At 41.0% G+C, this 16,336-nt stretch overlaps 1 protein-coding gene across 1 annotated transcript in view; it reads right to left on the bottom strand.

Moving 5' to 3' along the window:
* Nucleotides 1-16,336, bottom strand: part of plpp4 (phospholipid phosphatase 4) — a 48,907-nt gene that overhangs the window by 15,329 nt on the left and 17,242 nt on the right. Inside the window, exons 2-3 of the mRNA XM_071481040.1 lie at nucleotides 7,574-7,682; nucleotides 3,779-3,869 (exon numbers count right to left, since the gene is read on the bottom strand). Of these exons, the coding sequence (XP_071337141.1) occupies nucleotides 3,779-3,869; nucleotides 7,574-7,682 (200 nt within the window). The remainder of the gene's footprint in view (nucleotides 1-3,778; nucleotides 3,870-7,573; nucleotides 7,683-16,336) is intronic.

Below are 16,336 nucleotides of genomic sequence, written 5' to 3'. Positions count from 1 at the left end.
GTATTAAAAGAATTCATTTTACTGTGAGAGCAATACAGGCTCTGGCAGGTTACAAATAAAACTGCCAGTTAGGTTCATGGGAGTATCCCCTGCAGATGGACAGATGGTTGTCAGGATTTATGTGTGAAACAGACTTTAATAATTTAGAGGCAGCAGCAGCGGGAAGATGGTTTTAAACAGTGCAAGTATCACAAACACACATGTAAACACACACACAGACATGTTGTAACTAGAGTTACCATGTACACCATTTATTAGTGTGTGAATTTTAGATTAATGGCCAAAAAAGTGTTTTGCCTGACCACCGAAATCTAATCAGTTCTTTTTTTTTTTCTTTTTTTTTTTAAATATTGCCTTTATTTGACAGGACAGTGTAGAGTGACAGGTAAACGAGGGAGTAGAGAGAGAGGGAAAGACGTGCAGCAAAGAGTCCATCAGTTCATCTTTAAGCCCATTTGTACTAAATTTGACATCATTCCCTGAGAGTGTTACTGAGATACTGTATTCACAAGAATAAGACAGATGGACAACCCAGAAACATAATGGCTCTGCACCAGTGCCAGCCACATCACGGGCGCATTACATTTTCAGGTTGTCAATCTGTACAAAATAGACAAACATAAATTAATGCAAGTATAATGTTTGCCAAGTTTCATGTGTTATTATGCAAACCTTTGCTTAATAGCACCAAATTACAGCTGAAGCTCATGGGAATGGGGTTGTGCAGGTATTTACCGATAAAGTAAAAGTTTGGAACAAATTGAAATATTGATCTGCAGAGCTTGGAGGAAGAGTCAGGAGGTCAGATGCTATACAAATCCAGAGGTGGGTGATAAAGGACTGTACCAAATTTCATGGCAATCATTGCAATAGTTGTTTCCCTCAAAGCCACAAATGTGAACCTCATAGTGGCACCTCTGCACACCATGGGTGTCTGGACAAGGTTTCAGGGCAATTCATGCAATGGTTGTTGAGATATTTGTTGCTGGACCAAAGCGATGGACTGATCTACCGACAGACAGAGCCATAGAGCCACGCTGATGAAAAAAACTGTCACCAAAATGAAAGAAAAGCTGCACATATACAGTTTAGTTCTAGCAAATATTGTACCCAAGATATCCAACATGGAGAAAAAAGTCATATCCCAAGAGTAGTGATGACAAATGAGAGCCTATCTAACTGTGAAGCAATTACTACTAATACTTCATCCCAACTTTAATAACAGGAAACAGAACTGCAGTTGGTTGACAGGTAGGAATTGCACTGTAACAACACGTTCATTTAATTAGCTGTGAAGCAAACCACTGGGGCTCATCATTAGCCAGAGTGCCTGGCCTCATAGGTTAATCCCACAAGTCTGCAGGCCAAATGAATTCACCCCACGTTACAAGCACTCAAATGTATGATCTATCTGAGCTGCTGAGAGATACACAGTGTCAATGTTATTTAACAGCTTGTTAATTTGGGCAAACCCTGTGCAAATCAGATGAAAGCCAAGAATGATACTTGTTCTATCTGACTGGTTCAAAAACAGGACGACACATTGCAACATGTCAGATCTGACTCAGTATTAGGAGGCCGAGCACGTATGGTATAAAACCTGCTGCAGCGGCATTCTCCCACACCTAGTCTAGACTTGGGAAGTTTACCGATGGTCATTAAAGTATTAATTAATTTTGTGCTGGCACTAAGGACTGACACCGTTTTGGCAGTCCATTTGTTTGCACTTGAGCTTGTTTGTAAGACTCCTGGCACCGATTGAGTCAGTTCCTGGGAAGTTAGATAGAGTAACATAGCTGATCAGACTCATGAAGGAGACATCATCCGCTCTAAGAGCATATCTGAGATGCTGTACAGTAACATGACATACTCATGCTTCCAGTTTAGCCTGGACTTGACCACTTTTAAAGGGCGTAAGAGAAGCTGATGTGATTGGCCATTCTTGAAGCTCCCCACAAGTGCACCTGCTGATACCACATTCGTCTTGCTAATAGTGTATTCAACCCGCATCTGTCTCTTTGCCAAATTGGTCCATGCTGTGCTAGGACTGTGTTCATGCCACTGGTCAGCAAATTGATCAAATTCATATGCACTTGCACCCCAGAGTTTGAACCAGTGATTGCACTAAGGCACCGTTTCAGGAAATTAGAGACCTATTGAGTATAGACAGGATTGCTGCCATTACATTACCAAAGGCTTTCTCATTCAGCTTCTGAGTGCTTTGGCCGAGTTGTTGTAGACTGGTTGATTTAACAAAATCGCTCGAAGGAAAAAGAATGAACAGAGACATCCAGAGTAAACTGCCTCTGTCCAAATCTTCTAATGTTTTACATTCATTAACAAAGAAGGTGAGCAGAGGCCCAGGGGTTTAGTACTGTACATTCCTGGAGCATTCAAGCTTTGGCAAAAATGCAGAGCCACACAAACTGGTATTATTGAAAACTCCCTCCTTTTCTCACTTACTGCAAACACCAAACAATAAATCTCACATTTAGATGATGAAGAATGAAATATGAAATCATTCATGCTTTGTAAACAAAACCTAAAACAATCATTGCGGATTCATCTCTGTGTCATTCTCAGAGGGCAGTCCTTTGGAAAATATAATCAAACATTCAAAATGGCGTCATTATAGCCTGACTGATAGATAATCACACAATTAAGCTGCAGGAGCTTGGGAATGATAAAGGGTTATTAGACATTATTAGACAATGCTACAAAGGGAACACTGTGTTCTTTTCACTCCAAAGAACAACAAAGAGGTGGTGAAAAGCAGAAAGCACTGTATCAAACAGGATATGTATTGTATTAGTGAAACCAAGTCCCACTGGAATTACGAGGGTGAAAATCTAACTCAAACCCTTAATATATGCCAGCTCAGTCATATCTGTTTGAAATTTTGATCCATGACTGTAGAGGACCCTGAGGGACAACTTTGAATTTAGTAAATTAGCAGGAATATAGACACAGCTTCTTCTCTGTGATTTTAGTTTGGGATGAAAAATAAATAAGCCTGTAGGTAGATAAAAAATAAACTATGTTTTAACTGCTTTTAACATCTTTCTATCTTATTAGGTCTAGAATTCACAGTGACATTCAAAATCATGACCGTGTAGAAACTTGACAGAATGATGGGCTCCGTTTTACTCTTTGTTCTTCTGAGTGATTTTTGTTTCTCCGCACAGCCATAAAGCCTCGTAGAAGTGCTTCTCTGCAGGCAGCAATGGGTCTATTAAGTTCTACACTGCACTGTAATCTCTACACTGATACACTAAACCACCCTCTCGCCATCCGATTCATCCCTGTGTGTCTCTTTAATTGGATTTGTGTTAAACTTTCTTAATGCTCTCAGATGTGCCAAACCCCCCCGCAGGCCTCTCGACCCAGGGGAAATGGCAAACAGGAAGAAAATCGGTGCGAGAGAAATACCCAGATGCTGTTCGAGAGTTAACCAAATCGCATGAAAGGGCGTGATTAAGATGAATCTGGTGTGGTATCATGCTGACTGAAACAGATGTCACAGAGTGAGAAGGTTTTCTAAAACTATTAAGCACAACAAAGTACTCATAGGTAACCAGTTAGTCCACGCTTTCAGGTATAACTTGGGGAGGGTGAAAAATTTTAAAGAGCAAGAAAATTAGACCAAGAGACAGCTTCTCAAATCCCATCAAATGCAGTATGTGCAGCAATTGTGCCGTCATTTTGGGACCTCTCACAGGTGAGACTGTGACTAACAGCAACAAATTCATGACATTTAAAGTTAATGGGCTCCACATACCTAAACAAGCCTCTTTGATTTCTGTCTTGTCCGTCCGCTGAATTATCTTCACCACAAATATCACTGCCAGTGGGGTAAGGAATGAAATAGCCTGTGAGGAAATCAAGACAAGACAAAAAAAAAGTACAGTCATTACTGTGACATTAAGGACGCCCTGCGCTCCACAGGGTCTGTTTTGCAGGTTAATTGAAAAATGACTTTTGCCTCAGCCAATGACATGAACTGATCCCTTATTCAGAGTTAATTTAAACGAGACAAACTGAGGGGCCAAACGAGTTTCTTTATTGTTCAGCTGGGTTTCCTGTCTGCACAGAGAAGAATTTCGCTCCTGACTTGATAAGAGATTTGGGCCTCCTCAGCACCTAGGCAATTATTCATGCTCCAAATCATATTAATTACTTTCTGGCCAAATTTAATATATTTTCTTTCCTTATGCAACAGAGGTAGCAACAACAAAGTCTGGGTTTCAGTTCCATTTTTATGAGGCACATATTGAATTTGCCTTGAGAGCTGTTCCTCAGTTCAGCTGAATGTAAATGTGTGTATCTCTGCCAATTATAAACTAATTTTGCACCTCACAATCCTCTTTGAAGTAGCTGGATTCAAACTAGTAATCACATTAGGATCCACACTCATAAATGCACTAACATTTACTGTCTGAGTTTGAAATTGAACGATACAGAATGTCCTTGTGAAATAGGCATAGACATGGTACAGTGTTACTTGGAACAAATAGTGCAAAATAGTCTTATGTTGTATCATGGATATATCATATCATATGCTTTTAATGTTTCTGGGATATCATGTTGCACTTGCAGGGCACTTCTCCATTGCACCACACGGAATTTACAGTTCGTCAAAAAAAGACAGACACAGGATCAATACTTCATATATTACAAATTTTCCTCTCAAAATGGATTGGAGCAACAAAGCTGCAACTCAGGAGGCATTGGCATCAATCACTTTTGCCAAAAACGTACCCTGTGTATCTGTGACCTTTAATTCACAACAGTTTCCATCACTTCATCACTGAGGTTGTGAGAGAAGCCAGTGAAAAAAAACACCTCTTTCTCTGTCAGGGCGACACTTTCACATCTCCTCAGAATTTATGCAGAGTGAAACAACTATCTGAGTCTAACTGATACCAGCACCAAAGGTGGCCCAGCTTCGGTTTCTGATTTGGCAGCTGCAGTTGAGGCTTAATTGGACTTTTCCATTTACAGCTTCTCAGAGCATTTTACTGAGAGTTGCTCTTTATAGGCTAAAATTCTGCGTTAGCAATCCTGAAGGTTTAATGCAGTTGTCAGAGATGTGAAGGGTGATATCTAGATGAGGAAAGCAGAGGATTTGAGAAGCCATGGAAGCACACTGAAGTATCTCAAAGGTTGGACAATGTAATGGGTCTTGTCTCATTATATTTGACAACATGACACTCGTATCCTTTTTTTAATTAGTAATGGCCTTAATATGAATTTAATTCAGGCCCATTATCATCTTTTTCACATTTCTAGATGCTGTAGTATGTATATTTATGTCACATGTCTCTAGGTATGTGAAACAAATTGTGCATGAAAAACTATCATCTTTACACATGTAAATTTTTCTGTGGACACTCATAATTGCACCTCTCATGGAGAACACCAATGTTAATCATGTATAATTACAGTTTTTGTAATACTTAGTTGCATTCTATATCTGTTTGGGGCATGTTGATCATTGGGCCCATCAATAAATAACAAGCACTGAGAATATCCCTGCCACTCCCATAATGAGAGAATCCAAGGGTGTCTCTTGCAGTGTACAGTATATCTTAATGAAGGTCAGAGTGAGTCATGATGTAGCTTCATGTAGATCCCCTCCATGGACTATTTTTAATGGCCAGATATATTCTGCACAACTTCAGGGCCGTTGTCAGAGCAATGACACTGAAGAAGCCTGACTGCTGGGTGTCATGCCTCTTCATATTTTCCCTAAGAGGCACATGGGTGCAGGGGTTTATCTCCCACTCATTATTTAGAGGCCTGTCCATGGACATTGCAGTTGCACACCCCTCATAACAACTCTACATAAAACCTATGGAAGATAGTTTGCTCACTGTTAAATGTGGTGAAAAAAAGACTTTCTTATATATCAGGATATATCAACGCAGGGAACATAATGCAATCCACATCAGGGCTTAATTTCTGCCCTTGAGCAGCAGTACAGAAAACATATTTAGAAGATATTCATAAAACAGCAGTTTTAAAAAGTAGCTCTGCTGGTCAGATGACATGAAAGGAAATGGACAAAGGTAAAAAGAGCTAGATGCCACCCCCCTCAACCCTCATCCTCATATTTCTTTTTCTTTCTTTCCTTCAATTTCCAATTTTTGCTTCGTATTTTCCTGTTCTTGTTTCCACTGCACATATGCTGGTTTGTGTAGGAATGTGTATGAATAATCGAAAAAGAAAAGAAAAAGTTAAAAAAAAAAAAAAAAGCAGTTCTGCTTCATTCTACTGAGAGTGATTGGATAAACAGGTTTACGTGGTCACAATGTCTGTTTTAAGTTACTGTTGCAACTCTTCTACATAGTTTTTCTGGTGGGCGCCGTGACATGCTGGTAGGTGGATTTTTGAGCTCTGGACAGAGCCAGGCGAGCTGACCCCCCTGCTTCCTGTCTTTATGCTAAACTAAAATAATCTCCTGGCTCTAACATCATATTCATTGCACAGATATGAGTGGTATTAATCTTTTGATTGATGATCAAGTAATAATCAAATAGTAATCAATCAGTAGTAGTAATCAGTAGTAAGTAATCAAAAGGTAAATAAGACATATATGTGCCAATATTCAAGTTATAGTGATTGCATCACCTACTAGCAACAGGAAATCATGTGCTTTATACTTTGTTGCACAGACTCCTAAGTCCAAGGGGTCCAAGAGGAACTAGGAGTGTGTTAGAATAATATGGGTCTCAGGATTGGTGTGGCAAATTGGCTGGATCACGCGATCTACACAATTTCAAGCTCTCGCAGTACTTTTCACCCATATGTACAAAATTTGTTAGGCACATGTAACAGTGAACAATGGTTTGAGGGCCCAATCAATGCTGCTCATATGATTTCCCAGAAATTCCATGTCATTGGAAGTTGTGGACTTTCGGTGGCAGATGGGAATAGTTGGAATAAAGTATTTCAGGTTTTGTTTTGTTTCTATTCTCCCTTGGTGTTGTCATATTTCACCATAATCACTCTTTGAAAATAGGACCAGCTAGTGTCCACCATCTGAGTCTGAAAATAATCATGTATGACTCACAACAATGAGCTCTGTGCTGTATTTTAAGTGTACTCAAGGTGGTGACTGTTGCTGAAAACTGCACTGAGAACACAACCAGCACAGATGCTCCAATATATGCTGGATAGAGGTGTTTGCACGAGAGATTCTTTAGGTTATTTGCTCAATGTTTACAGTACGAGCCAGAGGAAAACTATTTTCATGCAACACTGTATCTGCGAGAAATTCATATTAACCCTGCACTGCCCACTTCTGTCCAAGAAGAGATGATAATTACATTTGAAGCACTAATCACTGCAGTTCTGTAAAGTCCCTCTCTATCAACATGATTCAGGCCTCACCTCAGCAGTGGAAAGAAGAGGCTTTCCAGTATTGATTGTCCCAAATGAAGGATTTCTGCACCACACAGATTAGTAAGAACTGAGCAGAGGATGTGGTTCATGTGGAATGCAATCATGACAAAGTATTTAGTGGCAATCAAGTCTGTAACAAGAAGGACTCATAATTACAGCAGGTACTTACAAACATGACCCTCTTGGGAATGTGGTCTGACTCAACTAGAGGATTCTTGTAGAGCCAAAGCTCCTCTGGTTGAATCACTCTCTCAAAAGGCTCCAGAAACTCTGTAAATCTGTGGTAAAGAAAACAAAACAAAAACAAATGATTGAACACAATGATCAGTTACTCGTTTCTGGGTATTCAGCAGATGCTTTCACAAACAGAAGCCATATGAAATATCACGTGACTTTTTACTCTGCACAGACTTATTATGTTTACATTTCTGCATTTGTAGTGCTCGGGAAGACACGACATGTTGCTTCATCCATACAGACAAACACAAGTGAGGCCATGTGAACAGGGCCACTTCATCCGAGATCATCTACAGAGTCACACTCGTACTGAGTGGGAATTTAGCATGCACCTGCTTCCTCCAGCTCTGCCTGGCCACCCAGAGATCTGTCTGATACAACCCTGTTCTCTGTTGTCTCAACAAAGTCTTTATGCTCTCGAAAACAGTTCAATACACTGCCTGCTCTGATGCAAGACTATGCTATGAGATACCTCTTTAGGCTATAGAAAGCTCCTAATATTTAAAACATTGAGCTCACAGCAGAAGTAGATTGTTTGAAACTACATTTTTGCTGGGACATTGTCTTCTAGCAACAAAATGCAAAAAATAATAAACAGAAATTCACAGTGACTGACTGAAGAAGTGGTCCATGTCAGTTTAAAAGGAAATGAAAACTAGAGCTGCATGCTCAGGGGCTCAAATTCTGGGACCCCTGGAAAACAATCACTTTAGGCTCCGAAATAGAAAATAGCTCAGATCCTTGGCGTGTTCCAGGATCTGTCTGGTTCCCCTTAATTATCGTCTCACCTCCTCTGTGCAGCTCCAACAGTGCCAACAGGACATTTATTATGAGAACACATAGGCTTAACAATTTTCTTTTAAAAACTATCTAGATCAGTGATTTCCAACCAAGGGTACTTGCACCCCAGGGAGTAATTCTGCAGTTACCTAAAATGATTGATAAATGGTGAATCAAATAAACAAGCAAACCAAGAACCCAAATAGATGACAGATGAGACAGTTGCCTTAAGTTTCCTTCTTCGGTGCAGCAGTGCATTCCCCAGATGAACTGTTGCCGTCTAGGTGGAAATAGTGATTGAGTAGAGCTCTCCCAAAGAACTACATGCCCTTCAGCAAGGCATTTATCACGCATCTGCTCCAGTGGAGTTGCTCACAGGCCAGTGGACGTCCTGGATACTGTGCAGCTCCTCAGTGTGAATCTAACTGGGAAAATGTGAAGAAGGCTACTGGCGAAAAGGCAGACACATCTTCAGCAAACCTTTCCAACATAATAATGGATTCACGTACAACAATTTTTCCCTTTCTTCAAGCTACAGGAAAATCAATTACATATTTTTAAACTTCCTAAAAGACATGCAGCATACCGCGCACTGTGGGAGGTCCCTTGTTGGTCAGCTGACTACTGTGATCATGTTTTTGAATAGGAGCAGCATGATCAGTACGAGCTCATTTTACACCTTGCTGAGCACGCATTTACACTATGTGGTGTGCAGTAAATTGCACCATGCTAATGACACACAATACGCTTGATGAATTACACCATTTTCACAGTTTGTCCTCTCCTTGGCTCTCACGTTCAGACATCAGCGACGGGGAATGTTTTTTTTATCCCCCAGGGATTAAAAGCTGAGAGACAGAGCACAGTCAAATAGAGTCAGTCAGGGCAGACCCCCACCTCAATCCCCCCCCCCCAACCACCACCACCACCACATGCACAGAGCTGCCAGATCATTAAATACTGCAGTGGTCTACCTGTCACTCTTCAAGGCTTATCTTGCATTCAACCCCTAACATCTTAATGAGTTTGAGGCACACACTCCCCCAAGGTAAAACTACACAGATATAATTCATCTATGTAATATTTGCTTTCATGGGTTCACATTAGAATGCAAATAGCATACACAAACTTGCCGCCATGGAAAAATAAAATCTACTAATTCTGTCAAGTTCAAATCCTCGAAAGTGTCATAAAATCAAATCTTATTTTTCATAGTATTTGGCACTTTTATGCAGTCATTCAGTGCATTTACATTCAGTAAGTCCCTGCTTTAATGTTCAACATTCACTCATACAATCACAAATGCTAGAAAAAATAATTCATACCCCATACATCGTGGTCAAAACGTACTTAAAACAGCAGAGAAAATATTTAGGCCTGACATGGGAAATTTGATAAAACGATGCAGCTACAGAAATTCCACTGTGTTGCTGTGTTTTCAGATATTTCCACCATCACATTGTTTGCTGTGGATGATCACTTTCATAAGCTCAAAATTAAAATGCCTTTTGGACATGTAATAACATACCCCGTCTTTTAGAGAATTTGTATTAAATCTCCTCCATCAAAGCAATGCTGCCCTCAAAGGATTTCCTTTGGCCCAAGATTCAGATTGAGTTTTTTGACTCATCTCCTCTCCAACGATAAACTTTATTAAAAGAAAGACTCCAATATAGTTTAGGCATGCTTTAAGGGCTCCAGGCTCCAAAAGTCACGCACACAGTTGGAATTAATCAAGGCCTCATCCCTGATTCCACGGATGGAAGTGTCTGGCCTTTGAGGGAATTAATTTTACTTTATTGTAATTTACAGGCAGAGATGAAAGCAGGAGGAAGAGCATCTTGCCGTTGTCTGAGTGAGGAACGAAGGACAATGTAGTTCACAGTCACATTAGCAGAGCTAATGTCAGAGCTTTGAGAAGTAATGACAAACACAGTACGCACCCCAATTTATCCTGCTGGGAAATAATTGTGATCACAGTGATTCAAAGAGAGAGATAAAGCGGGAGAGTGTGGTGGTAGGCTGAATGATAGTAGAAACAAACTAAACTGGCACATTCAGACAGGCAAAAGGTTTGGTTCACAGCGAAAAGAGTTATTCTTTGTCATTTATGGCTTTATGTTACATTTGCTCCTCTTTCTTCTGTTCGTTGTCAGGCAGAAGATCTCAACCTTTACTGTACAGTAAATGACAATGAGAAGAGACAATGATTGGGAAATAGAGAAGGAAAGAGGTGTTTTTCTACAAAGGCAGACTGTCATTGGTGCTCCAATGAGACCCAAGGCCCTCTGACAAGATCTCTGGACTGAACAGATGAGCTCTGTACGTGCCCATAAACGCAAGGCAAACAAAAGGTGCTGAACTCAGCAACGCCTGCTGGCTGCCTGGAGAGCACCTCACTCTGTTTTATCAGCTTCTGTTTGCTTTGTGTAGACACATAATTGCACCAAGGCATAAAGGCTTCTATAGGGGCCAGTCCATTTTACATTACCCAACAACCCAGCAGGTCTGAAGGTGAATCTATGAAGTTCTTAAGATGTTGGCATCAGACGTTAGACATTTACAGCGGCAGGAGGCTTCATTTTTCTGCAAATACTTTGTAGAGGTCATTAATGCTCAGTGGGCACAGGGTGTGCCACATATAACCACATTCATTTCCATAAAGAGCAAACTATAACCACTTTATATTCTTGGCTTTAAAGCTTCACATCTGACCTTTTCTGACTCAAGAACTTTTTTGCTTTTTGTCTTCATTAAAGCTCTGCAACTGGGCCAATTTGTTATCACCAATTCCAATCCATCTCCACTAGATGCATATTCTAAATCTGACTAGCACAGCCACAGCCAAGTACATAAAGCTAAACTATTTCTCAAGATCTCCCCAGCTCCGCAACCCCACCTCCACCCCCGCCCCTGAAATACTTTTGTAATTTACCACACAACAGCATTAAGAACAATACGAACAGCTAATTTGAAAGCTCTTGATTTACAGTGCACTGTGGGCAGAATCTGTGGCTGTGGCCTGGGGAAAACATATCATCTGCTGTGCCACCATGACAGAAAGTTAAAAAAAAAAAAATTAGTAAATTAGTTAGATATTTTGCAAAGCAATTAGGCAGAAGAGTGTAATAGCTTAGTTGGATTAACTTCAGGCAGGCTCCCATTTTCACAAAACTAAGTCTGAAAGTAATCTCTTGGCTGAACGTCTGAGTGCGTGTGTTTGCCTGTGTGTGTGTGTGTGTGTGTGTGTGTGCGTGTGTGTGTGTCTATGTTATATGTGTGTGTATCCATGCATCAGCCTATGACAGATACATCCAAACAGAAGCTGAGCGTTTTTATCAATATTGATCATGTTATATCTGCTACGAGGGGTTGGCCTATTAGGAACCAAGCGCACAGAGCCATTATCAAACTACAGTAATACAGTTTTTTTTCAACTGTTAACCAGCGTTGGTCAATAGCTAAGCCATTCTTTCAAAACTCTTCATACTGTCTGTGCTACCAAAACTTCCAACGCTCACTCAAACCACAGAAACACTTCAAATGTGCATACACTGTCTCTCATAACACACTGACCTAAAAAACACTAACAGCAGAGGGTATTACATAATGATGAACTTTTATCTTTGAAGTTTAAATGAGTTTACACATAAATCAGTATTTCATTATAGAATAAGAACAACACCTTTCCACTTGAGACTGTCCTGTAAAAAACAAGGTCTGCCAATGGGCAGCCCAAGTAATTATGATGGGAGCAAAGGGAGAGGTGCTGGGACGTAGTGTACAGAGCAACAGCGTCCAGGTCTGGAGAAGGTTTGGTTGGATGGGTCAACAAAACACAGGACTATGAGACAGGAGAGCAGTGTTCGACTCCCATGTGAAAGTAGCAGTTTATGTTGTTTCTATGATCCAGGACCATTCGACAAAGCTAACCACGTTGTTATTACTGTAACCATGACAACAAAGATCGTCTAATGTTGAGGAAATGCTTGTCTTTACCCAAATCACCATCTTTTCCTAAACCTTACCAAGTAGTTTAGTGCCTAAACCTAACCAAGCCTTTACAGTTATTATAGTAACCATGGTGACGATGGTAGGTACAGCACTGTCAATACAGTCGGCATGTTTATTATTGTAACCATGACGACCAAGGTACTGTTTGCCTGCTGCAGTAGAGGCGCTGCACATAGTTTACTATGTGCAAAGATATACTGTGAGAAATAAAAAAGCTGAAACTAAAAAAGAAAAAAACACATTCCCAAAATGACATTGCTGTGAGGGCTCTAGTCCTTTCTCTCGCCTGCATCCACAGATTTTCATCAACTTCAAATCTAATCTGCTCTGGTGATGCAGGAGAAGTGTTTCCACCTCCCACATTCATAGCAGCCAGTAAGGACATCTGGTCAGCTGCTGGTCATAAGCCTTCCACCGTCACACAGAGAAAAATTATGAAGAGAAGAATAACACTGACACCCTGGAACGTGCAGCAAACCCATGCAGCAAAACCGTCTGTGACTGCAGAGGAGTAGTGGGATGCTTATCAAACACATTAATGAAGGTAGGGGAGTTTCTTGCCCCTCAGCTTCTCTCCTGCAGATCATCCAGAAAACAACAAAGCCTCTCTGTATTGTAGGAGCCAGTGAGTGGTTTGTGTAACAACAAACAGTGCTGCATACGTTGTGATGTTAGCTGCTCTCTGGCCAGGGACATCCATGGTTGCTCTCTGTGCAATCACATTTCTTCCCCTGTGGCATAAATCCAGCTTCATCCACAAAGGTGAATGTATTGCCTGGTTCCATCTCCATTACCCGCTAAATCAGTTTTCTAAATTCCCTGCACAATATTCTGCTCCTCCCTCCTGTAGGAGGAAAACATAAACCAATCAATATTTCAAAATGTCAGTACATGTCAAAATGTAAACGCACTGTCATATGTAGTACAATTATCATTGAAGGATGCACATCACACCAGTTTTTCTGTTTGTTTTTTTGTGCAATTGATACAACTGTTGGATACTGTTGAACTGGCCTCTCTCAAAGGGGGACCATGGTTTATAGCAATGTCAATAATTGATGCTCTAATCTCATCAGAGACCATTGCTCTTGGTCTTCCTCTCCTTTGTCCTCTACAATTCTCCCTCACCCTGCCTCTCTTCTTCCTCCACCAACCCGTCGCCCTTGATCCATGTTTCCAAAAACAATCATTGTGAAGCCACCCCCTATTGTCTGTTTGGTAACAAGCCTAAAAACAAGACACCTGGGTAGGCTTTCAGCTACACTGCAATCAGCTGTGTTTAGAAAGATTATCACTATATTTTATTATTATTAAGATTTTTCTATACGTTTCAATATTACTGCAGAGACTCACAAAATCTTCCGTCATTCTGTTTTGAATGTGTTTTTAACAGTTGTGAAAGCGCTGCATTAGCATTTGAAATGAAAACAGCTTCACAGTTTGGTAGCATTCTGTTTCACTGACTGTGTGAAGGGTTATGACTTATGTGACTTCAGTTTTGACCAGTGCATGTCGCAAACTGAAAAAAACTGTAAAACTACAGCATTTATGCACATGTGCAGGAGGCAACAGAGCTGTGTTTATACTGCATAGCTCAGTTAACAAACAGAGCATGAGACCTTCACCTCTCAAGGGGAATGGAAAATATCCTGAAGCTTTAAAATGTCCTAAACACAGGCAGATAGTCACAGAGCACCGCACAGTGCAAGCTGTGTGTTCGGATGTCTTAGAGTTAGTCGATTTAGTTCAGGGCTTTTGTGAGTCTTGTCTTTTGAAAGTGGAAAGGGTTAAGCTGTTTTGTCACACTTTGCACCAAAGCTCCTCAAAGGTACCGCTACAGTACTTGCTGCAATACAGGGACACATTCAAAAGGATGCAGGTCACTGTGCCCACTCACATTTGATTGCATTTCCGCTCTCAGGAGGTGCACTTTTGGCAATCAGCTGAGCTATGAGGAGCTGTGTGTGTGTAGTGAAGGGACTGAGAGGACAAAAACTGGAGCTGACCATCTGCCAGATCTGGGATATGATTTCACCAGCAGATCAGAGGTGGGCAATCATCACTGCCTTTCTCTCAGTCTGATACCACCCACAACACCCCCTACTTATTACCTCCATCATTTAATCATATAGCAGGGAGCTATTGAAAAGTGACTTGTAGGATTTAAAAGCTATTAAGATCAGAGGTTGTGTTGAGCCCTGAGGGAAATTCCCATCCTTCTCTGTTCAGTGCATTTTGTGGTTCATTTACTGCTGTTAAATTCCCATTCCTCCTTTTACAAGCCACCAAATCTACCTTGATCTCAATATGTTTTATATCTAAAAATATGTATTGGTTGAAATGACTGTGAGGAGGAGAGATTCAAGGAGAAATAAAAAGTAAAATCATTTTAACACTTTGCAATGGAGATAAACTCCTTCCTATGAAGGTTTATATGTTTCAAGATGTGAGAGATTGTAGAATACAAGGTAAGAACTTGTAGAACAAAAATTTGAACGTTTAGGTTTGCACTTGTAAAAAAAATTCAAACACATGTAAGTTCTGTGGTTGGCAGTATCTACACATGCAAGCAGTGCAGTGCTGTGAGATACCTCAGTCAGAACCGGAGTTACCCCGGTAACCAAACATAGTCTTTCAAACCTTGTTTGAAATGCCCCTGAACATGGCCCATGGGGTGGCCATTCCCATAGTGGAAGCAGCCTGAGGCCCTCCAGGGGCCATAACCCCCTACACTTGTGCCAAAATTCCAAAAATAGAGCTTTCCATCTGAGAAGGGGCCCAAGATACAAAGAGCTGGTTACTGCTTGTAAACCCCTTGGTTCTGTCCAGATATATGCATCAGGCCTGAACAGGACATCCTCATCCTCTTCCCCTCCACCAAACAAACACACAAGCAGCACTCCAAGATCTTGGTTGGCATGCAGTACCCGCATTATCCGATGTCTGTGAGTGCGCCTGGGCATGCTTTACACCCACACACGTAATTGAATGGGGGTCCCTCCCCAAGACAGTAAACCTGCAAGCAGCCCAGGCAAGGGTGGAACATGACACCCCTACCCTTATTGTCACCAGCGTTCCCCTGAGCTGCAGTGGAGCAACCATAGAAAACCAAAATGGTAGCAATAGCTATATAGCTGCACACCCACACAATCATACTGTGTGGTTAGCCTGTTAGCCAATGTGAGAGCAGATGCAAGTCCGCCATTACATAATAATCACCATCTGAACAAAACCAACTTTTCTCAATGAAAAGATGCAAAGGAGCCGTAATAATTCTACAGATACAGCCACAGATATTCACATTCAGACTTCGGGAGTGAACAGTTCAATGGAAATCCAGAGTCAGGACAGCTGAGGAGCTCCAGTGATCTTCATGGGGAGGAAAGTGAGAATGCAATGCAGGGACTGGAGGCGGTTACAAAGAGGGACAGGCTGGATCATGCAGCTGAGATGATTGGTCTGACCAGGTCATGGTGCTGCCGTGGTTGGTCACACTAGATGACGCTACCACACAAGGTTTGAAAAAGAACACACAAGAGAGCTTGTAGAAGATGTATGAGCTTGTATGTTGAAATTTTCACTCACAGAAAATGTCCTTGAATGTGATAATCACATTTACATTCGTAAATATTCGTTTATATTCATATTTACATACAATATGTGGGGATCTGCAATAAAAATAATAAAAAATGTTTTTCATAATGCATGTCAAACCCCATTCACACCTCTTTATGTCTGCCAATGGGGTCCTGGCCTCCACCTCACAGCAACAGTTCCAAAAGTCAAGGTGTGTAGAGTCATCATTTTGTGACGCGGGACGGATTCAAGAGGTTATAATAACCGCTGCTGTCATAGAGAACTGAAGGTACGACACACCCATAATACATCCATGGTCACAGCA

The sequence above is a fragment of the Trachinotus anak genome, unplaced genomic scaffold (genome assembly GCF_046630095.1).
Source record: "Trachinotus anak isolate AG129_WGS33_773 ecotype Australia unplaced genomic scaffold, CSIRO_AGI_Tana_v1 ptg000007l, whole genome shotgun sequence".
Lineage (NCBI taxonomy): Eukaryota > Metazoa > Chordata > Actinopteri > Carangiformes > Carangidae > Trachinotus > Trachinotus anak.
This window is presented reverse-complemented; position numbering and strand designations above follow the sequence as displayed.